Genomic DNA, 22,273 nt, shown 5'->3' with positions numbered 1-22,273 from the left:
GCTGCATTCTCAGAGGGGCTGACTTTGTGCATATGTCTTCTAGAGATTTCCATCCCTGCCCTGGGAAACAGGCAATGGCTATCCACCCTATCTATGCCTCTCATAATCTTGTAGTCCTCTATTAAGTCTCCTCATCCTTCCACTCTCCAAAGAGAAAAGTCCCAGCTCTGCTAACCTTGCCTCATAAGACTTGTTTTCCAATCCAGGCAACATCCTGGTAAATCTCTTCTCCACCCTCTCCATGGCTTCCACATCCTTCCGATAATGAGGTGACCAGAACTGAACACAATATTCCAAGTGTGGCCTCGTGAGAGATTCGTCGAGTTACAACATGACCTCTCTACTCCTGAACTCAATCACAAAGAGCAGGGATCCTTGGAGCACTCCATTAGTCACCGACGTCCAGGCAGAATACTTCCACTTCTACACTCTGCTTTCTTCCTGCAAGCCAATTTTTTATCCACATGGCCAAAGTTCCATTGATCCCATGCCTCATGACTTTCTGGGTGAGTCTCTCGTGGGGGACCTTTTCAAATGCCTTGCTAAGATCCATGTAGAGCACATCTACCACCCTGCCCTCATCAATTTCTTTTGTTAACTCCTCGAAAAACTCAGTTAGGCTCGTGAGGCATGACCTTCCCTTCACAAAGCCATGTTGTTTATCCTTAAATAGTCTGGACTTCTCCAAATGCCCATAGATCCGATCCTGAAGAATCCTCTCCAATTGTTTGACACTACTGATGTAAGACTCACCGGTCTATAATTCCCAGGATTCTCCCTATTACCTTTTTTAAGGAAGGGGACTACATTTTCCTTTCTCCAATCCTCCAGGACCTCCCCTGCGTCCAAAGAGGATTCAAAGCTTATCACTACTGTCCCAGCTATCTGATCTCTCACTTCCCACAGCAGCCTGGGGTGTATCACATCTAGCCCTGGGGACATCAATCTTGATTTTTCTAAGAAGATCCAACACTTTCTCTTCCTTAATCTCTCCATTATTCAGCACACAGGCCTCTTCTATTCTGTCTTTACCCTGATCAAGGTGCTTTTCCCTTGTGAATACTGAATCAAAGCTCCCTTCCTCTTTCTACCTCTGTAGTAGTCTCCCCTTCTATAGTCATGATACTATCCCTAACCAATAAAGTTACTTCTCTGCCTTTTCTCCCTCCCATCCTATTCCTTTTAAAACATCTAAACTCAGGTAGATGCATCAGCCAATCCTGTCCAAACTCTAACCAAGTTTCTGTAATGGCCACAACATCGTAGTTCCACGTTCTAATCCATCCCTTTTATTCCCAATACTCCTAGCATTGAAATAGACACATTTCAACCCTTCTAACTGGCTACATTTTGACCTCTGTCTGTCCTTCATCACCAACTCAGAACATAGAGCTTCATGCTTCTGTCCTTACACCCTCATCTCTGCACTCACATTCTGATTCCCACCCCCCCTGACAAACTAGTTTAAACCCTCCCCAGCAGCTCTGGCAAACCTACCCACCAGGTTATTGGACCCCCTCCAGTTCAGGTGCCGCCCGTCCTTTTTGCAGAGGTCAAACCTTCCCCAGAAGAGATCCCAACGATCTAGAGATCTGAACCCCTACTCCCTGCACCAACTCTTCAGCCACAACTTCCTGTTCCTACCCTCTCTAGCGTGTGGCACAGGCAGCAAACCTGAGATCACCACCCCGAGGCCCTGCTTTTTAAATTTCTTTCTTAACTCCCTATATTCCCTCTTCAGGACCTCATCCCTATTCCTGTCTATGTCACTGGTCCCCACATAGATCACGATATCTGGCTGCTCGCCCTCCCTCTCCAGAATCCTATGAACTCAATCTGAGATATCCCTGACCCTAGCAGCTGGTTGGTAACATACCATCCTGGAGTCTCAATTTCACCCACCAAGCCTCCTAACCAATGAGTCCCCAATTACCATAGCTCTCCTCTTCTTCCCCTTTTCCTTCTGAGCCTAGGGACCATCCCCTATGCCAAAGACATGACCACCTCGACTGGTCCCCAGCAGATCATTCCCCCCCCCAACGGTATCCAAAACAGTATACATTGTTGAGGGGGTGCTCCGCACTATCTGCCCCTTCCCTCTCCTAATGGAGAGAAACAAAGGAGAACCAGAGGAGATGGCCCTTCTAGACGGTGACCACAGCGCAGCTGAGGGCGACTTGCAGGCGGGGGGACCTGCACGGGCTGCGGACTGTTGGCTCATGGGACCGGGACTTGAGAGGCTGCTGAGATTTGGATCTGGAAAATTCAGGCAGACGATGAAGCGAGCAGGAGTCTGCGCGGCTGCGGAAGGGCTGGAGGCGAATCCACAGACACTCGGTGTCTCTGAAGGGACTCTCTTTTGCTGCTCTTTCTCTCCTACTGCAAGGGACGATGACCGACACTAATTTTTAAAAAAATTTAATTTAGACATTCAGCACGGTAACAGGCTATTTTTGCCCACGAGTCTGACCCACCCAATTCACACCCAATACAGTTGTACAGGGCCCTGGTGAGACCTCACCTGGAGTATTGTGTCCAATTCTGGTCCCCATATTTAAGAAAGGACATACTTGCTATAGAGGGAGTGCAGCACATATTTACAAGTTTAGTTCCCAGGATGGCAGGATTGACATATGTGGATAGGTTAGAAAGACTTGGATTATATGCGATGGAGTTTAGAAGGATGAGGGGAGATAAGATTGAGGTATTTAGGATCATCAAATGACTTGACAGGGTGAAATCAGAGAACATGTTCCCAATAATGAGAGAGACAAGGACTAGAGGGCATATTAAGAATACAGAGAAAGCCATTTAAGACAGAAATGAGGAGAAATTCTTTTACCCAGAAAGTTGTGGATCTGTGGAATGCATTGCCACAGAGGGTAGTGGGGGCAGATTCTGTGGATAGATTTAAGAGAGAGTTGGATAAGGCTCTGTGGGCAGGTGAGTCAAGGGTTATGGGGATAAGACTGGTATTAGTTATTGAAAGAGAAAGATCAGCCATGATCCGATAAATGGTGGTGGACTCAATGGGCTAATTGGCCTACTCCAGCACTTATTGCCTATTGTCTAACCCTGGTACATTTCGAATGGCGGGAGGAAACCAAAGCCCCTGAGGAAAACCCACTCAGACATGGGGGAGTGTACAAACCTCTAAAAGACAGCGCGGGATTCGAACCCCAGTTGTGAGAGCTGGTGCTGTAAAGGCGTTGTGCAAACTGCTATGCCAACCATGTCACCCATGGCAGCACTTTGTCTGCCTTATAGCTGGCAGAAGGCAATTTTGTGTAATATTACATGTTCTGTACTATTACATGACAATAGGGAATCTTGAAGAGTGGAGTGTAATATTACAACTAGAGGCTCAGGGTGGGTGACACAGAAAGGAAAGTGGTCGAGATGAGCTTGATATCTCCATCTTAAAGGAACACAGCTCAATTCTACCTTCCGTGTGTTACCCTCTAAACTCAGGATCTGCAGGACTTTTCCCTTTAACTGAATTATTCTCCTACCGAAAATTTCCAGCATTTTCTCTTTAATTTCAGATTTCCAGCTTCAGATGTTGTGAGTTTTTTTGCTTTTCAAAAGAATATGCAGAGAGGAGATTCCCCCCCCCACCCCCACCAGCCCGCCACTCCACTGAATTATCAGAGAGTGGTGAACACCTCCACTGAGACACTCCCTGATCAAACTGTGGGGCGATAGGACCCTGCAGAATCCAGGCACAGCTGCTCTTTGTTCCAGGCTTCGCTTGGGAGCCAGCTGTGTGTTGCGTTTGCTCTCAGGGCTTGCTCCAGACATACAGATAGCTGTATGATCAGCTGTCTGGGGCCGGACCCTGGTCTGCCCCACAAGCCTTATCGAGGTCTCTCTGCTCCGCAGATCCCGACAGGTGAGCACCGGACGAATCCAGTGCCCGCATCGCGAGATCCAGTGGAAGGTCAGGGATTCTGTGTCCTTAGCACAAGATCCAGTGCCAGTGCCTGGTTATCCAGAGTCTACAGCAAGAGGTCCAGTGACTGTGCCAGGAGATCCAGTGCCCATGCCACGATATCCTGTGTCTGCACCGAGGTCCTGCAGAAGGCAGGGTGATCTGGTAGATCCAGTGCAAGATCAGGGAGATCCACTGTCTGTACTAGGATATCTAGTGTTCGCACTGGGAGATCTATTTTCCACGCCGGAAGATCCAGTGGCACAAGCATAAGTGTCTACGTCCCATACGAGATCCCACCTGCCACAATCGACATGGACCCAAGCAGCCAGTGGAATCCCAGAGCGGAAACTGTAAGTGATACTGAGCCTATTGCTCCTCCCACTCTCCTGCAGACCCTCAGATTCATGGCCAGCTTCTCCCCTCAGCACTTGGGGGGGGGAAGCAGTTAGCTTCCCCCTCCTTCTGAGATCATCATCTCTGAGCTTTAAAACCTGCTCCCAGTATAAGGTAAATCCACCGATTAACTGGAGGAACAACATGATTTTCCACCTGGGCACTCTCCAATTGGATGGCATTTACATCAGTTTCTGCTAGCCCATTCCCCATTCTCCCTCCCTTCCCCATCCCTCTCTTCTTTCCTCCAGCTCATCCCTTCCCTCTCCATTCTTCACCCCCCCCCTCGTTTGCTCCCGTGCCCTCCCTCCCTTATCACCTATTACCTCCTGCCTGTGCGATTGTGCTCCTCCTTCTACCCCTCCCCCAACCATCATGTTGTTATGGGAGGTCTTGGTGGGATAGTACAAGAGGCCATGGACATTGTTCATCTTCAGGCACCTATACCTCTTTCCTGATAGCAGTAGTGTGAAGAGGGCATAGCCTGGTGGTGAGGGGTCATTGAGGATAGAGGCTACTTTCTTAAGACACCACCTCTAGTAGATGTCCTTGATGGAGTGAAGATGGTGCTGACCGAGTTCACAACTCTCTGGAGTCTTTTCCTGTCTTGTATATGGACACCTCCGTACCAGACAGTGATGCAACTGGTCAGAATGCTCTCTATGGTACACTTGAAGAATCTTTGGTGACATCTTCTCAAACTCCTCATGAAGTTTTGCCACAGGTGAGCCTTCTTCATAATTGCATCGACATGGAGATCCCAGGACAGATCTTCAGACCTGTTGACACCCAGGAGTTTGAAGATCACTGAAGTTTTGGCTGATTGAGCAAGGGTTTGCTCCAAGTATCCAGACAAGTCATTACTGTTGGAACCCGCCAACAGTGACAAAATGGTTAAGTTATTGTACAGGCGGCCTGAATTGTGGACTATTGATTCTGAGGTCTGGGTTCAAATCTCACCATGGCAACAGTGAAATTCAAATACGTTATTTTTTAAATAGTGTAAATAAAAGGTAGTTTCATTCTTGGCACGAAACTGCTGGAGAGAATCATAAGGAACAGGCCTTTTGGCCCATATACCTGGGCTGAACATGATGTGCAAATCAAACTAAACCTCTGCTGTGCACCTTGATCGATACATAGAACACTGAAGCTCAGTTCAGGCCCTTCGGCCCTCTACATAAAAATACTAAATCCTTCTTACCTCATAGTCCCCTATTCTTTTTATCTATGTGCCTGTTTAAAAGTATTTTAAATACCCTATTGTTCCAGCCTCCACTATCACCCCTGGCAAGGCATTCCACGCACCCAAAACTCTCTGTGTATAAAACTCACCCCTGATGTCTCCCCTAAACCTTCCTCCCCTCTACTTTGTACAGATGTCCTCTAGTGCTTGCTACACCTGCCCTGGGGAATAGGGTGTGTGTGTGTGTGTGTGTGTGTGTGTGTGTGTGTGTGTGTGTGTGTGTGTGTGTGTGTGTGTGTGTGTGTGTGTGTGTGTGTGTGTGTGTGTGTGTGTGTGTGTGTGTTCCCCAGCACATGACCAATCCAGTTTACATACACCCTAGCATCTATCCCATCAGTATGTCTGCACCCAGTCAATGTCAGTGTATCCAAACCTGCGTGAACCCCAGTGTTTATTGTTCCCCAAGTTACCCAGGTACCTGAGTGACAGCTGATCCCTTCTCCTCCAGAAGGCAATTCACAGAACAGCTACCAACGTGACCAAGAGGGCAATCGTGATCATCTCTACTCTGCTGGGAGCTCTGATGGTGGCTGCTGCTGTCTGGTATTTCCTGTGTAAGTGACCCACATCCTGTACTAAATGATCTACTTCCTGTCTAGGTAGTCTACCTGCACTAAGAGCTGGTCTTGTGCTAACCAGAAACAGCTGTTTATCATCAAAGAATTATCCTGGAGATAAGTTCTGTGGATCTTTTCATGGTGACATGGTTTGGAGTCCACACAATTCCCTGGTCTTCTCTTAGAATCTCCACGGACAACAATATACACCCTGGGACGGGATGAGAAAGAGGGAACCTCTGCTGTGCTCCGCACATTGGCTGTGTGCACTCTCACTGAGATATATAGGCACCAGAGAATGAATACACAAGCTCAGGGAAGTCCACAAACGAGGTGTGCACATAGATTAGGAGTAGCAGTTAGCGCAACGCCTTTACAGTCCCAGCGAATGGGACTGGACCATGCTGTCTGTAAGGAGTTTGTACATTCTCCCTGTGTCTGTGTGGGTTAAATTGGGCAGCACAGACTGGTAGGGTCAAATTGGCCTGTCAATTAAATGTGAGGTATAATATACATCTCTGCACACACCAACACACGCGCACACACCAACACACGCGCACACACCAACACACGCGCACACACCAACACACGCGCACACACCAACACACGCGCACACACCAACACGCGCGCACACACCAACACACGCACACACCAACACACGCACACACCAACACACACGCACACACCAACACACACGCACACACCAACACACACGCACACACCAACACACACACACACACACACATGCAGGCAGATGCACAGTTTGTGTACACATACTTGAAGTGTGTTCATGCACACGTGCAGTGGGCCTTGTTGGAACAGAGAGGTCAGAGCGGAGGAGAAGATGGAGGGGGTTGTCTTCGGCAAATAAGGATATCCAGGTCATGAAGATAACTTGCCCATTCAGGAGAGAGGCTCTTGCATGCTGCTCCACACCAGTGGAGCAGTGATTCTGGCCCAGAAGCCAACAAGGTAAGCCAGCGCCATTAATAATCCCAACTGGGACATTGGATGAGCATAGGGGAACTAAGGCATAAGCCAAGTTTATTGCCATCTGATTGCACAAGTACAACCTGATGAAACAGCGTTCTCCAGTCCTCGGTGCAAAAACACACAGACACACAACCAGACATAACACACATGCAGACAAACAGTGCACATACAGGACAAATGTTCATATATCCAAATATATAAATATTGTTTCAGGAATATGAAAGTCTCGGCTGGTTAGTATGAGCAGTTCCTTTGGTCGTTCACCATTCTCACTGCTCGTGGGAAGAAGCTGTTCTGCTCTGATATTCCTGTATTTCTTTCCCAACAGGAGCAACTGAAAGATACTGTGTGCAATGTGGAAGGGGTCCTTAATGATCTTGCATGCCTTATCTCAATAGATCACGTCAATGGGGGGGATGGGGAGAGACTCCAGCGATCTTCCTGCTCATATCGTCCTGTGGATTGACCTCTGATCCATTTCCTAGTAGTAACGGTACTACATGGTGATGCAGCAAATAGAATCCTGGAATTTTACAGCATGGAAACAGGCCCTTCAGCCCAACTATCCCATGCCAGTCAACATGCCTCCCTGAGCTAGTGCCATTTGCTTGCCTTTGGACCATATCTTTCTGAGCCAGCCATACTCAACAGGGGCCATACTTCACAAGGTGGCCTGTAAATTTAGAGTCCTAAGGTAGGCCATAAAAAGGTTGAGAATGGCTGTCTTTGATCCACATAGCTGTCCATATGTGGTAATTGTCCTTGCCTCTACCAATTTGGCATTTGGCATCTTGGCCTTCATAAATTAAAGTATTGAACACAAGAGTTGGGATGTTATGGTGAAGTTGTATAAGACTGAATTTGGAACATTGTGTGCAGTTCTGGTCACCGAACTACAGGAAGGATATCAGTAAGATTAAAAGTGTGCAGAGAAGATTTACTAGGATGTTGCCGGGTCTTCAGGAGTTGAGCTGCAGAGAAAGATTAAACAGGTTAGGAGTTTATTCCTTGGCTGGGCATTCTTCTGAGAAGTTGTTACATATTTGGAGCTCTGCTTTGATTGTGTCCACTTGCATATAGTTTCTCTTGTTTTTCCAAGCTGAGTTCATCTTTGGAAAACACACATTCTACGTGAGCGTGGACCGCAAGGTGATATATAAATGCAAGTCCCCATTTATCTGAGAACTTCCTTCTCCATTGCATCAGGTTGCATTATGTACACAAACTTGAGGTCACATCACCATGTCTGTTCCGTTACAATGCCGAAATGTTGTTATGAGTTACCTACGGTACACTGATTTGTTTTGGATGCCCTTGTTTACTGGGGTAGGCAGCATAAACCAAAGTCTTTCAACTCCCCCCCGGGGACCAGGATGCAGGTGTGATTCATTGAGCTCGAATTAGACTCTGCCAATGTGCAGCCAAAGGCCCATTCAGTGTCATTGTCACCATGGTAACCGAGAGTTCCAACATCCCGCAGGAGGACTAATGTGGTTCCCTGCCTCTCCTGTTGCCTGGGAGTCGGGGCCTGGGCTCCAGTGGGACATTCGCATCTCTGCAACAGCGACAGAGGTCGCCACTGGAGCTCAGTTTTATACTCATGCGTCCTTCGAAAGCAGCAGCATGTCGCAGAAAAAGGCCCTTCATCCGGCCGCAGTCATCGAATCCCCAGAGTCGGCCGTAGAGACTGCACGGAAACAGATGCTTCACCCCAGCTCATCCATTCTGACCAAGATGATGACTATGGTGGAACACCACCGGCATATTGCATGGGGCAACCTCTGTACCTGCAGGAGTGTAAGGGGGACAGGACAACACCTGGCTGGCTGTCAATCAGACGGCCTGAAGGGATGAAGCCCCACCCGGTCGGGTGTCAATCACCCTCCGGGATAAAAGCCTGCGACGGCCTCCAGAAGTTCACTCAGAGCTACTGAAACTACAGCCAGTCTGGCTCTGTGGAAGTCTCTGTGGATTAAAGCCTGTTGTACAGTCTTTACCTTGTGTGTGTCTGATTCTGACTAACAGTGCACCACAATAACCTGAGCTCATCTCGATCGCTTGCATTTGGTCCATGTCTGTCTACACCAGCAATTCTCATTTTTTTAAATTTTGCCCCTTAGGACTCTGCTCAAAGTTTATGACACCCCCGCACCCCCCCACCTTCCACGTGAAGCAATCAAGTTTAGTTATTTCTTCTCAAGTCAAGTCCAGTTTATTGTCATCCGATTGCACAAGTATAACCCGACGAAACAGCATTCTCCGGTCCTCAGTGCAAAATACGCAGATACGGGACCAGACTTAATACACATGCAAACAAAAAATACATATGTAGGACAAGTATTCATACATACAAATAAATAACTAAATATTGTTTCGTGGATAGGAGAGTCTCAGAGGGTTACTGTGGGCAGTTTCTTTGGTCGTTCAGCGTTCTCACTGCCCGTGGGAAGGAGCTGTTCCTCAGCCTGGTGGTGCTGGCTCTGATCCTCCTGTATCTCTTCCCCGACAGGATTAGTCGAAAGATGCTGTGTGCGGGGTGGAAGGGGCACTCAATGATTTTGCACATCCTCTTCTGAAAATAATCCCAGTAGATTACGTCGATGGGGGAGGGAGGGAAAGTTCAATGACCCTCTCTCCACTATTATGTTCATGTGGATTGACCTCCGATCCATTTCTGTGCAGCAGCCATACCGCACTGTGATTCTGTATTTCTATTTGACCAACTACATAAAAAAAACAGAAAAAATATTGTATGATTTCAATCCGTGCCCTCCCACCCACCCCACACAAATGTGTTGTGGCCCGGAGCTGTACAGCCTGCGATGAGAATGGCTTCCAATCTATTCTCTTGTCCATTAACAATACACAAAAATTCCAGAGAAACTCAGCAGGTCACACATCATCCATAGGAGGTCAAAGGCAGCTGATGTTTCGGGCCTGAGCCTTTTATCAGGAATCTGGAAAAGCAGGTAAACACCAGAATTTTAATTCCACGCCCTATCACCACATCGACGTGTCTGTCCATGTCCTTGTGTACTGCCAAATCGAGACCATCCTCAAATTGGAGGAACAACACCTTATAATCCATCTTGCTAGTCTCCAACCAGATGGCATTATTAGCATCTTCGATTCACCCCCTTCCCTGAGTCCCTACTCTGTCTCCTTCCCTCCAGTCCTTCCCTTCAGAGAGCTACCTTCTGCCCTCTGACCCTATCTCTTCTACTCTCCCATCTGAATCCACCTATTACCTCTTACCTATTAGGCAGTGCCCCTCCACCTCCCCCTTCCTCCCTCCTCGCCTCTCCTCCTCCCCTTTTACCCCCACCTTTTTACTCAGGCATGCTCCTGTTTTAGCTAACATTTCTGGTGCCGGGTGATCACAGGTTCACCCATTTCTCCCAGAGTTGAGAAGGAAAAGCACAATGCTGGAGAAACTCAGCAGGTCAAGCACCTGGTTGGAGAGTAGCCAGATGTAAAATCAAGTGCTGTTTCTCCAATTTATGGGTGGGATAGTACATGAGGTCATGAACAGACATGTGAGCAGGGAGTGGGGCCCAGGACTGAAATGGTTGGCCACTGGGAGATCACTTCTCTCAGACCTTTGCTCTGTCTGCATCAGTGATAGGGATCTCCCAGTGGCCACTAACATTGACTTCTCTGATTTCTACTCACCTACTCTCTGTTCCCCCTCTCTTTTCTCCAGCTCTCCACCCAATTCCCTCTCCATTCACAGAGCCATCTCCCCTACCCCTCTCCCGCTTGCTGGTGTGCCATCCCTCCCTTATCCACCAGCTCCCACCTATTCTCGATCCAAACCCCTTGAATGTTATCACCCTTCAGCACTCCACTGTGTGGGGGACCTCCTGCAGCAGAAACCCTCTGCCAAGGGCAGAGGCTCGGGACCCCAAGTCCACCGCAGACAGCTTTGGCCAGGTCAGGAGTTCAGACCTAGTCCCACCAATGATCTCTTCTCTCCTCCTCAGATGACAAGCCCAAAAACAACACCCTTAAGGTTGGAGTCCATTACGTGGGAAGCTTGTGCATACTGAACAAAGACTTTAATAGCGATTATCAAAATAAAGAGTCTCCGGAGTTTCGAAGCCAAGCCAAGAATATCAATAAGAAGGTGGGCATTGACTGATCTTCCCAACAGATTATTTGCCTTCTCTCCCTTGCAGGGTAATGTTAGGGCTGTACAGGACATCCAGCAGTTAGGATACTCCTCCTAATTAGTCATACAGCTCAATGAGGACATGTGCCTGTGCACTCGTTAAAGTTTATAATCATCCGACTGTACATATACACTACAACCAAGCGTTTATCTCCGGATCACGGTCCACACTGATTTTACATTTGAAGTGCCAGTTGATGAAGTAGACAAAGACGATGTGGTCAAATAATAATCATGGCTTTTATTAGCAGAAACTCATGGTACATTAATGAAAGACAATAGATGCATATACAGTTATATCCAAAGGGAGTGTCCTTAACAGTAGAGATAATGTACAGCCAATGTTAGTACAGCAAGGCTAGCCAGAGGGGAGACAGGCAGCTTGGCAGACATTCACCACAACATTATACATAATAATCGCATAGAACACTACTTCACAGAAAAGGCCCTTCGGCCCTACTAGTCTGTCCCAAACTATTTTTCTGCCTATTCCCGCTGACCTCCACCAGCACCATATCCCTCCCATTCATGTACATCTTCTTCCTTGTTCCACTGACTTGCACCTTCTCATTCATGTACATGTCCAAATTTTTCTTGAATGTTAACACAGAATCCCATCATTCCTACTCCCATTTTATTTACCTGTAACCTAGATAGAGTAAAACTACTGGTTACCTAGATACAGCCAAGATACATCTCTCTGCCTCTCTAAAAGCTGGGATTGTCTGATCTCGGAAGCTAAGCAGACACAGTCAATACTTGGAGGGGAGACCGCCCCGGAATACCAGGTGCTGTAGGTTTCTGTGAGGGGCACTGGGCAAAGTGTACGTTATTCTAAATGTAGTATTAAGTAACAATAATGGAACCTTAACAATAAAACCCCTGGTAACCTAGATACAGCCAAGATACAGTAAAACCCTTTGTAACCTCAATACAGCCAAGATACAGCATAGGGGTGCTGCAGGGGAAACTGCCTTTTTCCCGTCTCTGGTCTGACGTCATCACCACCACACACCCCCCCCCCACCCCCCACTCTAGTCCAACCTCACCGACACCAGATCCCCCGCCCACCCACTCTGGTCCAACGCCAACACCACCCCCCTCTCCCCATTCCGCTCTGACGCCGACACCACCCCACTCCAGTCTGATGCCGCCGCCACTCCACCCTCTCACTTTTGAAGGGGAAATTATTTTCCTCCAATCCTTTTGCAAGCCTTAAATCTCTGTCCTGTAATTATTCACATCCATTCTGGAATTGCAAAGTGTCAAAACAGACGAATTAAGATGCAAATTTTCTTTTCTTTAGATCAAAGAAGCTTTTTCCTCTTCAGACCTTAAATCGTATTACAATAAATCAGTGGTCTTCACATTTGGGTAAGAATGCTTTGATTTTCAACGCTTCTAGTGTTTGAGATCTTGGGCTGAATCCAAAATGTGGTCCATTTCCGTCAGTCACACGTATCGCAGAGCAACAGAAATGGTCTGATTTTCGTACATTTTCAAACATCTCCTGAAGGAGAGGATTTGGCTCGGTTGTGCAGCATCCAGGCTGGGAGTGATTCCACAGGAGGGTTACATGACAGGCGGAAAGTCTTCTTATAGGCTTAAACCATTAAAAAAGAAGACACAGGGGCAGAAATTCAGCCCATCGGGTCTGCCCCGCCATTTAATCATGATCTGATTAATTTTCCTACTGCCCGGCATTCTCCCCATAACCTTTGATGCCCTGGTTAATCAAGAACCTCTCAATCTCTGCTTTAAATACACCCAATGACCTGGCCTCCACAACCGCCTGTGGCATCACATTCCACAGATCCATCGCCCTCTGGCTGAAGAAATTCCTATGTATCTCCATTCTAAACGGACGCCCTTCAATCCTCTTGTCCTAGACTCTCTCACCATGGGAAACAACCTTTCTACATCTACTCGGTCCACGCCTGCCAATATTCGATATTTTTCTATAAGATTTGCCTCTCATTCTCCTCAATTCCTATACAGGCCAAGAGCTGCCAAACGCTCCTCAAATGATAACCCTTTCTTACTGGGCGCAGATGAGACTTCAACTGGAGAACTGCCCCCAGGGAGATATGCTTGCATTAGAGAGTTGGTTCATTCCAGGAATAAAAGGTTGCCTTCTGAGAAAAAATAAATCAGAATTTATTGTCACATAATTGCACAAAAAATCTAATGCACATGATAAATGTCAATTTTTTTCTCCCATGAGGCAAACAAAGAATCGCCCAGTGCCCCCAACAATAAGAGAAAGAGAAGCAAACTGGAGTACTCTCAGACACCGAGTGTCTGTGGATTCACCTCCAGCGTTCCCACAGCCCTTGCAGCTGCACTCTGTTCAATTCATCAGCAAACTGAGCTCCAGATCCAAATTTCCGACACAATCAGGAAGCCTTCAGCACCCTTTGGGAGCCCTTCTTGCCCTCAGCACCCTCTAGCATGCCTGGTTCCCATGAGCTGGTCTCCAGCAGCCCACAGCCTGTGTAGGTCCATCAGCCGCTGAGCCCCTCACTGGTCCATTGCCGTGGTGCCATCCTGTTGGGTTATCTCTCAGGCTTTTCCTTCTGTGCCAGTTTGCTACTCCCCTAGAGTCTGCAACCTCTCATGATGCGCTGCCCAGCACAGATACTGCCACCTTGGGCATAAACCTTATGGTTTCACGATTGTACATCCAGTGAGGTCCATTCAGCAGGACCTGACACAGGTGATACAAGATGAGAGGCCTCGGTGAATGAATTCCCACTAATATCTCCCCAATAAAGCACCCTGGAGGATTTTGCTACATTAAGGCACTGTATAAATGCAGGCTTTGTTTGTTGGAGCAGTAGAACATGAAAGTCTACAGACACCGTGGTTGAAGTAAAAACGCGATGCTGGAGAAATTTAGCAGGTCAGACAGAGTCCTTTATATTGCAATGATGAAGATACATTAGTAACATTTCAGGCTTGACCCATTCATCGAGATGTGGAAAATGTCGGCAGGTGCCCGAACAAAATGGTGGGGGGTGGGGGGAGGGACAGGGGAGGAGCACAGTCCCACAGGCAGGAGTTAATAGGTGGATAAAGGAGAGAGGGCACAGCAGGATAAGGGGGAGGGCGGATGGTTCTGTGAATAGAGAGGAAATGGGTGCAGAACTAAGGAAAAGAAGACAGAGGGAAAGGGAAGGGAGGGAGAACAGAGAGTGGGCTAGCAGAAACCGGCGAAGTTGATGTCAATGCCATCCAGTTCCAGAGTGCCAAGGTGGAAAATCAAGTTTTATTCCTCCAATTTAAGGTCTTGGTGGGATAGTACATGAGGCCACGGACAGACATGGGAGGATGGGAGTGGGGCGCAGAATTGAAATGGTTGCCCACTGGGAGATCCCTGTCACTGGTGCGGACAGAGCGAAGGTGCTCAGCGTAACAATCTCCCAGTCTGTGCCCAGTCTCTCTGACATAGAGGAGACCACAAGGGGAGCACCGGATGCAGGAGATCTCACTCGCGGATACACGAGTGAAGTGTTGCTTCACTTGAAAGGACTGTTTGGGACCCCAAATGGTGGTGAGGGAGCAGGTATGGGCATAAGAGTGACACTTCTTATGGCCACGGGGACATTTGTGGGGAAGCCAGAGAGGGGAGTAGAGGGGATATGTCTGGTGGTGGGATCCTGTTGTAGGTGGTGGAAATTATGGAGGATAATGTGGTGGGGTGGTAGGTGAGGACAAAGGGGAAATCCTCTGTTTGTTACATCTGTGAGCAGAGGGGGGCCAGAGCAGATGAACAGAAAATGGAGGAGACGCGGGTGAGGGCTGAGTTGATGGTGGTGGATAGGAAGCCACATTTATGGCAAAAGGCAGGCACTTGGAAGCAGTCCAAGGTTCCCCAGCTCTACTGCCCTTTGGGCTGTGATGGGATGTGTCCTCGTTAAGGGCAGGATGGGGGTTGGATGCACCCAACCCTGGCACCCTTCTCTGCTGTCCCATCGGTGACCATAGAGGCTCCACGTGGACTGAAGCCAAGGTCAGGCTTTACCTCAGGTCCCTGGAGCTGCGAGGCAGCAGCACTAACCGCTGCGCTGCCGTGCCACCCAAACTTCTCCATGAAGTCGCCTCTCGCCATCTCTGGAGCATCATACGGCCCACAGATCTGTAAGATATCTCCCTTCTGTTCTTTCCGCCTGGATTCTCACAAACCCACTTTTCCTGCCATTCTCCTTTGTCTTCTGACAAAGCTCCTTGTCATCTGCCGAACACCTCGTTGTCCAGATGTCACCTGAAGGCTTTTCTGTGGGACGTATCATCTGACTAACTGTCCTTGTTGGGAGATCTCAGTGGTTCCCTGCTTTGGAAGGAATCCATAGTGGAAGAGAAACCTTTTGTCCAACGTTGTGCCGTTCCCCCAACAACCAATCCCTTCCCCACCACCAACACTCCCCTCCCCCCCCCCCCCCACCTTCCGCACAATAATAAGCTCTTCATATTTCAACAGGAAGGGGAGCCTGATGACCTATTTCTGGATGGATTTTCAAGTGGCAATGAACAATCAAAAAAATCTCAACACCGACTTGGTCAAGACATTGGTCAACAAACACTTTGAGTCTCCCGAATTGACAGTCTACCAGATACATCCAGAATCGACTGAGATAACAAGTGAGTTGCTCTGAGCTTCCTCAAGAAAGGGGTGGGTATTTGAGAGGGTGGGGTTGGGGGGGGGCAGAAGAAATTAATCTGACCTGACCCCAACTCTTACCCTAACCCTCCCTGCACTTAGCTAATATTAACAAAGCCACGGATTGGAGGTTCTTCAGGCGATAATCATTGCACGACTAGCGTCAGTTGTGGGCGATTAAAAAGAAACTAAATGGCTCCTTGTGACTCTGCTTGTTTCACCCTTTATAAATCCACCCCCCCCCCCCCCAGATGCCAACTGCACAGAGCTGCTATTGCTTTATTGTGCCACTTAATTTAACTCATTACATTTTGTGATACAGCACGATAACAGACCCTTCCGGCCCACGAGCCACACTGCCCAACTAACCTACAAACCCTGTGCCTTTTTGGAGGGTGGGACGAAACCAGAGAGCCTGCGGAAATCCCATGCAGACACGTGAAAAACGTGCAGACTCTTTACAGACCGCAGATTTGAACCTGGGTCACAGGCGCAGTGATAGCGTTGCACTAACCGTGAGGCTAACTGTGCTTTCAAAATATACTGAGGCAGATAAATGTTCAGAGCAATATTTACGCAAAGAGAGTGGTCAGCCGGCACTTTCCCCCAGGGCTGCAACAGTCAATACCAGAGGACATCCATTTCAGAATCAGAATTCATTGTCATGAACAAGTCATGAAATTCGGTGTTTTACAGCAGCGTCACAGTGTAAACATTCCTGTTATAACCATCTTACAACATTACTATTAAAAAAATAGTGCACAAAAAGTAAGGCAGTGCCTTTAGTTCATTGATTATTCAGGAATCTGATGTCAGCGGGGAAGAAGCTGTCCTTGTGCCGCTGAGTGCTCGTCTTTAGGCTCCTGTACTTTTTCCCCGATGGTAGCAGAGTGAAGAGGACACGGCCTGGGTGGTAGGGAGTCTTTGAGGATAGAGGCAACTTTTTTAAGATACCGCCTCATGTCGATGTCCTCAATGGAGTGAACTCTGGAGCTTGTGATGTTCCAGGCCGAGTTAATAACCCTCTGGAGTTTATTCTCGTCCTGAGTATTGGTGCCTCTGTATCAGGCAGTGATGCAACCAGCCGGAATGTTCTCCACGGTCCACCTGTAGAGGTGAGAGGAGGAAAGTTTTGGGTGGGGCGGGGTGATGTCAAAGGTCATTTTTTTATAGAGAGTGGAGGGTGCCTGAAATGCATTGCCAGGGTGGAGGGGTTAGTGGAGGTTCATACAATAGCGATATTTAAAAGACTCTTAAAATGGGATATGGATGTCAGAAAACAACAGGGTTATGGGCTGTGAGGGAGGAAAAGGTTAGATTGTGGAGCAGATTTATATGGGTCAGGACAACATTGTGGGCCAAAGGGCCTGTGCTGTGCTCAACTATTCTGTGTTTATTCATTTAACATTATTCAAGTTAACATTTTCATGTTATTCATATTACAAAATTGAGCACATGGTTGGTTATTATTCAGTTACAACCTTAAAACAGATCTAAGACAACTGTACAAAGGCAGAGGAGCTGAAACTGTGGCCCTTTGTAGTTGTACCACAGACCTGTACAAACAGCAGGCCTCCAACATGCTGGAGAAACTCAGCAGGTCAGGCGTGGGAAGTAAGTAGCGTTTCAAGCCTGAAGTCCTTCACTTTCCTTAAACACCACTAACTTTACATCTTATTGCTCTGGCAGATGTGTCAAAGAATGACCTGAACACCCTGGCGTCTGCAGCAGGTAAGGATGGCGGGGATGTGTGAGCTGGTCTGAGGTCAGGTATTCAACGCCTCCTTTCCAGTCCACAGTTGCCCTGACTCAGCGACCACACTGGCCCTCTCTCGGAAGCCCTGACGTTTGAGGATTGGAGGTGGAGGCCATTCAACCCTTCTAATCTGTTCGTTAACCCACCTTCACACACTCCCCAACCTTTGGTTATCAAAAAAAAATGATTTCAGATTTATTGTCGGAGTACATACATGACACCACACAACGCTGAGGTTCTTTTTCTGCAGACCAAAAAAAAATCCCTGATTTAAGATTAACTGTTTAACCAAAATCCAATTGGCTGTGTCTTTTCCCCACTCCATGAGGATAGGGCAAAGTTGGAAAATCCTTTGGGATTTTCTAGTTTTCATATCTGAATGATTCAATGTGTTTAATGCTGTAAGACCTGCCAGGGTGTGTTGCCTTGTCTCTGAACCCTAAGGTGGCAAGCTGGCCATCTTAGCTCATTCGGACAAAGTCTTTCAAGATGAGTGAAGAGTTTGCCAAGGACTGGTTTCACAAGATCACAAGTCCTCCCACTCAGCCTCATTCCCTGGCTCTCTCCCCGTAAGCCTTAATACCCTGACTAATCAAATATCTGTCAATCTCTGCCTTAAATACACCCAACGACCTCACTTCCACAGCCACCTATGGCAACAAGTTCACAGATTCATGGCCCTCTGGACAAAGAAATTTCTCCGCATCTCTGTTTTAAATTGACACCTTTTTATCCTGAAGTTGTGCCCTCTTGTCCTGGACTCCCCTCCCATGGGAAACAACCTTACCTCATCTACTCTGTCCAGGCCTTTCTGCATTCCAAATGTACAGTCCAAGAGACAACATATGTTCCTCATATGCTAACTCCTTCATTCCAGGAATTATTTGAGTAAATCTTCTCTAACCCCTCTACAATGTCAGCATATCCTTTTTCAAATAAAAGGTGCCCAAAACTGCACACAGTTCTGCAAGTGAGGTCTCACCAGTGCTTTTTAGAGTCTCAACATATATCCTATAGAAATATTCTTATATCCTATAGAAATGAATGCCAAAATTGCATTCGCCTTCTTCACCACTGACTCAACCTGAAGGTTAACCTTTAGAGTATCCTGCACGGGGACTCCCAAGTCCCTTTGCACCTCAGAGTTTTGAATTCTCCCCCATCTAAATAACAATCTTACCATCTATTTCTTCGACCAAAGTGCATGACCATACAGTTTCCAACATTGTATTTCATCTGCCACATCTTCGTCCATTCTCAAGTCTCTCTGTAGCCTTTCCGTGTCCTCAGCACCACCTCCCCTACCACCTATCATCTGCAAATTTAGCCATAAAGCCACCTATTCCATAATCCAAATCATTTACGTACACCATTAAAAAAAGCGGTCCCAACTCCGACCCCTGTGGGACACCACTGGTAGCCAACCAGAATCTTTGTTTCCTGATGACCGGCCAGTGCTATACCCACGTTAGTATCCTTCCTTCAATTCCACAGTCTCTGTTCAACAGCCTCATGTGTGGCACCTTGTCCAGGGCATTTGAAAATCCACATACACAACATCCACTGCATCTCCCCTATCTATCCCACGCAGGGGCGTATCTAGGGTATGGCAGGTATGGCACGTGCCCTGGGCGCCACTGAACAGTTTCTGCTCCCAGTGGTTGCCTTCGCCATCCTGGGCCCCCGGTGGTCCCCACTCCTTGCCCAATGACTAGAAGTGGTGCATTGAAGGAGGCATGATTAGGCCTAGGCCAAGTCCGATTCCACCCTCCCCACCGGTGCCCCCGCAGACGTACAAAGAACACACACCTCTTTCTTTCCCCACTTCATCCACCTTCGCTCACAACTCATTAAAAGGACGAAGCCAAGTACAACATGGCAGCCACTGAGGCCCACTCTCGCGAGACCTCCGTGTTGCCATTTATTTTTACGCATAGAATGTAAAAGGTTGGCCGTTCCTGCCAGAGCGCTGTTTTCCGTAGATACACTGCTGATCCTATTTGTAATCTCTTCAAAAAATTGCAATCAGTTTGTCAGGCATGATTTTCCTTTAAAGGTCTATCTTGTGGTGCACCTCGAGGTACCCCATAACCTCGACCTTGAAGGATAGCGTGGCCACAAAGAAACCAGTGGGACCAGTGTGGGTGGGTCAGCGCAGGGCAAGTGGGGCCAAACGACCGTTTACTCGCTGTGCGGTCCGATGAGCAGACGTGACCTCATTGAACAGTGACACAGGCTGGAAAGCCTACAAAGTGAAGGGAGGGAAATTTAGGGGAGACACCAGGGTCAAGTCTTTTATGTGGAAAGTTGTGGGGGCCGGAATGCCTTGCCAGGGATGGTGGTAGAGGCTGAAACATTGGGGGCATTTAAGAGACTCTTAGACAGGCTCATGGATGAAATAAAAATAGAGGGTTGCGGGATAGAGAGGGTTTTATACTTTTTCTTGCTTGGAATATATGGGTTAGCACAACATCAAGGGCCGAGGGGTCTGTACTGTTCTGTAGTGTTCTATGCTCTAGTTAAAAAATTTAGACATACAGCACGGTAACAGGCCATTTCATCCCATAAGTCCATGCTGCCCAATTAACCTACATCCCCTGGTACATTTCAAATGGTGGGAGGAAACCGGAGCCCTGGGGAAAACCCACGTTGACATCAGGGAACATCCTTAGACAGTGCGGGATTCGAACCCCGGTCCCAATCGCTGGCACTGTAAAGGCGTTGTGCCAACCGCTACACCAATCATGCTTCCCCTCATTCTATGTCCTATGATCCTATATTGTGCGTGCTTCATCCACATGGCCTCTTCCCCTCGCGACCATTCCTTCTCTCTTTGCTTCCAGAGTGCCACAATTACGTGTTCGTCAGCACCACCCAGGGCACCAGGCTGAGGGCCCCTGACTCCAAGTTCAAGAGCTGCTTCTGGCACATGCAGGGGCCTGCTGGTCACCTCCTGAAGCTGCGACTCGAGTGGGTCCAGGATTACTGCAGGGACCGCATCTTGATCTACAACGAGGTCACGGGTAACGACAAGGCACTCCTGACATCGTGAGTCAACTTGAATCATTCATTCACCCTCGGGGCGTGGTGGCCAGCAGCCTTGCCAGCATTTATTGCCCATCCCTAATTGCCCTCTGCCAGTTCTTTGCTCAAGATTTCAGCGACTGCAACTTTTGTGTTTCTCTAGTGACTATCATTTTTTTTGAAAGACACAGCAGGGTCCTCTAGCCCACCAGCCTGGGCTGCCAAAATACACCCAATGTGACCAATTAACCCTATGTATCTTCAGCATGTGGGAGGAAACCCATGCAGATGCAGGGAGAACATACAAGCTCCTTATAGGCAGTGCATTGTCAGATCATGTGTACTTCGTTACTGGCTTGCATTCGAGCATATCCAGCAGGATTTAATTCTCTACCTCTATCAATGATCTGAAGGTCTATTCAGTCACCCCTTGCTAGGTTTTCATTCCATGGCTTTGATCTGGTCTCTTGTGGGATGCCACCTGGTCATCCGGACGCTCCATCCCGTATTCCCGCACGCTGGAATTCCCGCTACTTGGAGGCCAAGGAATTGTTCACTTGTCTACATTGATGGGATGGAGGGTCAGAAACTTTGTAACGGCACTGATTTGCCACAAATAAATAAAGAATGCCCTCACTCGTTTCTTTCAGCCACACCCTTTCCTTTTTTAATTCATTCGACACCGCATCGCACTCTTCAACTCCCCAAACACCACCCAGCTAATCCCCTCTGACTTTCTCATTTTCTCACGGCCACACGGGTGACCCTGACGCTCTCACTCTCCTCCTCTGAGGAGAGTATAACACACCAACACATGCGCGCTATTACCCCCCCCCCCACCCCGCCGCGCGTCACATCGCTTACATCATCAGCAGCGGCCAGCACCGCTCCCAATGAAGGCATATACATGGCCGCGACAACAATACAAGTGCCCAGGAACACAGAAGGTAACAAAAACAGCCAGGTCCACCACACAGGCTGTGACCTCTCATCCATCACAGCCATCCCTGTGCTGCCTCAAGAAGAGCGCCAACATCATCCTAGTCACAGCCTCTTCTCACTGCTACCTTCAGGGAGAAGGTACAAGTGACTGAAATCCAGCATCTCTAGGTTCAGATTCAGATTTCAGGTTTCAGACATCTCGTACAACCCTGAGATTTCGCCCTGTGGGCGAAACAGATTTACCACTTATTGGTTGTGCAAAAAAAAAATGTGCGCAACATACACATAAAAATCAAATAAAGAAATGTAAGCAAACTGACTGCAATGCAGAGAGAGAGAGAGAGAGAGAGAAAATAATCAACAAAATGTAAGAGACGAAAAGTCCCTGAATGAGTTTGTCGTTGAGGAGTCTGATGGTGGAGGGGTAGCAGCTGTTCAGCTGTTCCTGAACCTGGAGGTGCGAGTCTTGTGGCCCTGATAGCTCTTTCATAGAAACATAGAAAATAGGTGCAGGAGTAGGCCATTTGGCCCTTCAAGCCTATGCCACCATTCATTTTGATCATAGATGATCATCTACTCAGTACCCAGTACCTGCCT

The 22,273-nt window shown here is 47.9% G+C and overlaps 2 protein-coding genes across 5 annotated transcripts in view; one reads left to right on the top strand and one right to left on the bottom strand.

The window, feature by feature from the left end:
• The window catches only part of LOC138748214 (BTB/POZ domain-containing protein KCTD5-like), a 139,924-nt gene that overhangs the window by 67,921 nt on the left and 49,730 nt on the right, over positions 1 to 22,273 (bottom strand). The window contains exon 6 of one of the 3 annotated variants that reach the window (XM_069908023.1): positions 9,341 to 9,846. The exons of 1 other annotated variant lie outside the window; for it this stretch is intronic. In XM_069908023.1, the coding sequence (XP_069764124.1) occupies positions 9,835 to 9,846 (12 nt within the window). In that variant the 3' untranslated portion in view covers positions 9,341 to 9,834. Of the gene's footprint in view, positions 1 to 9,340; positions 9,847 to 16,253; positions 17,062 to 22,273 lie in introns of those variants that run through there. One more of the 3 variants, XM_069908020.1, reaches the window with a different exon arrangement.
• Positions 3,748 to 22,273, top strand: part of LOC138748211 (transmembrane protease serine 6) — a 38,448-nt gene continuing 19,922 nt past the window's right edge. The window contains exons 1-7 of one of the 2 annotated variants that reach the window (XM_069908008.1): positions 3,748 to 4,284; positions 6,025 to 6,127; positions 11,107 to 11,249; positions 12,601 to 12,668; positions 15,775 to 15,935; positions 17,644 to 17,685; positions 20,554 to 20,758. In XM_069908008.1, coding sequence (XP_069764109.1) covers positions 4,246 to 4,284; positions 6,025 to 6,127; positions 11,107 to 11,249; positions 12,601 to 12,668; positions 15,775 to 15,935; positions 17,644 to 17,685; positions 20,554 to 20,758 — 761 coding nt within the window. In that variant the 5' untranslated portion in view covers positions 3,748 to 4,245. Of the gene's footprint in view, positions 4,285 to 6,021; positions 6,128 to 11,106; positions 11,250 to 12,600; positions 12,669 to 15,774; positions 15,936 to 17,643; positions 17,686 to 20,553; positions 20,759 to 22,273 lie in introns of both variants that reach the window. The other variant, XM_069908007.1, reaches the window with a different exon arrangement.

Source organism: Narcine bancroftii, chromosome 13 (assembly GCF_036971445.1).
Source record: "Narcine bancroftii isolate sNarBan1 chromosome 13, sNarBan1.hap1, whole genome shotgun sequence".
NCBI classification, from domain to species: Eukaryota; Metazoa; Chordata; class Chondrichthyes; order Torpediniformes; family Narcinidae; genus Narcine; species Narcine bancroftii.
The sequence above is the reverse complement of the archived record's forward strand: the minus strand, read 5'-3'. Positions and strand labels throughout refer to the sequence as shown.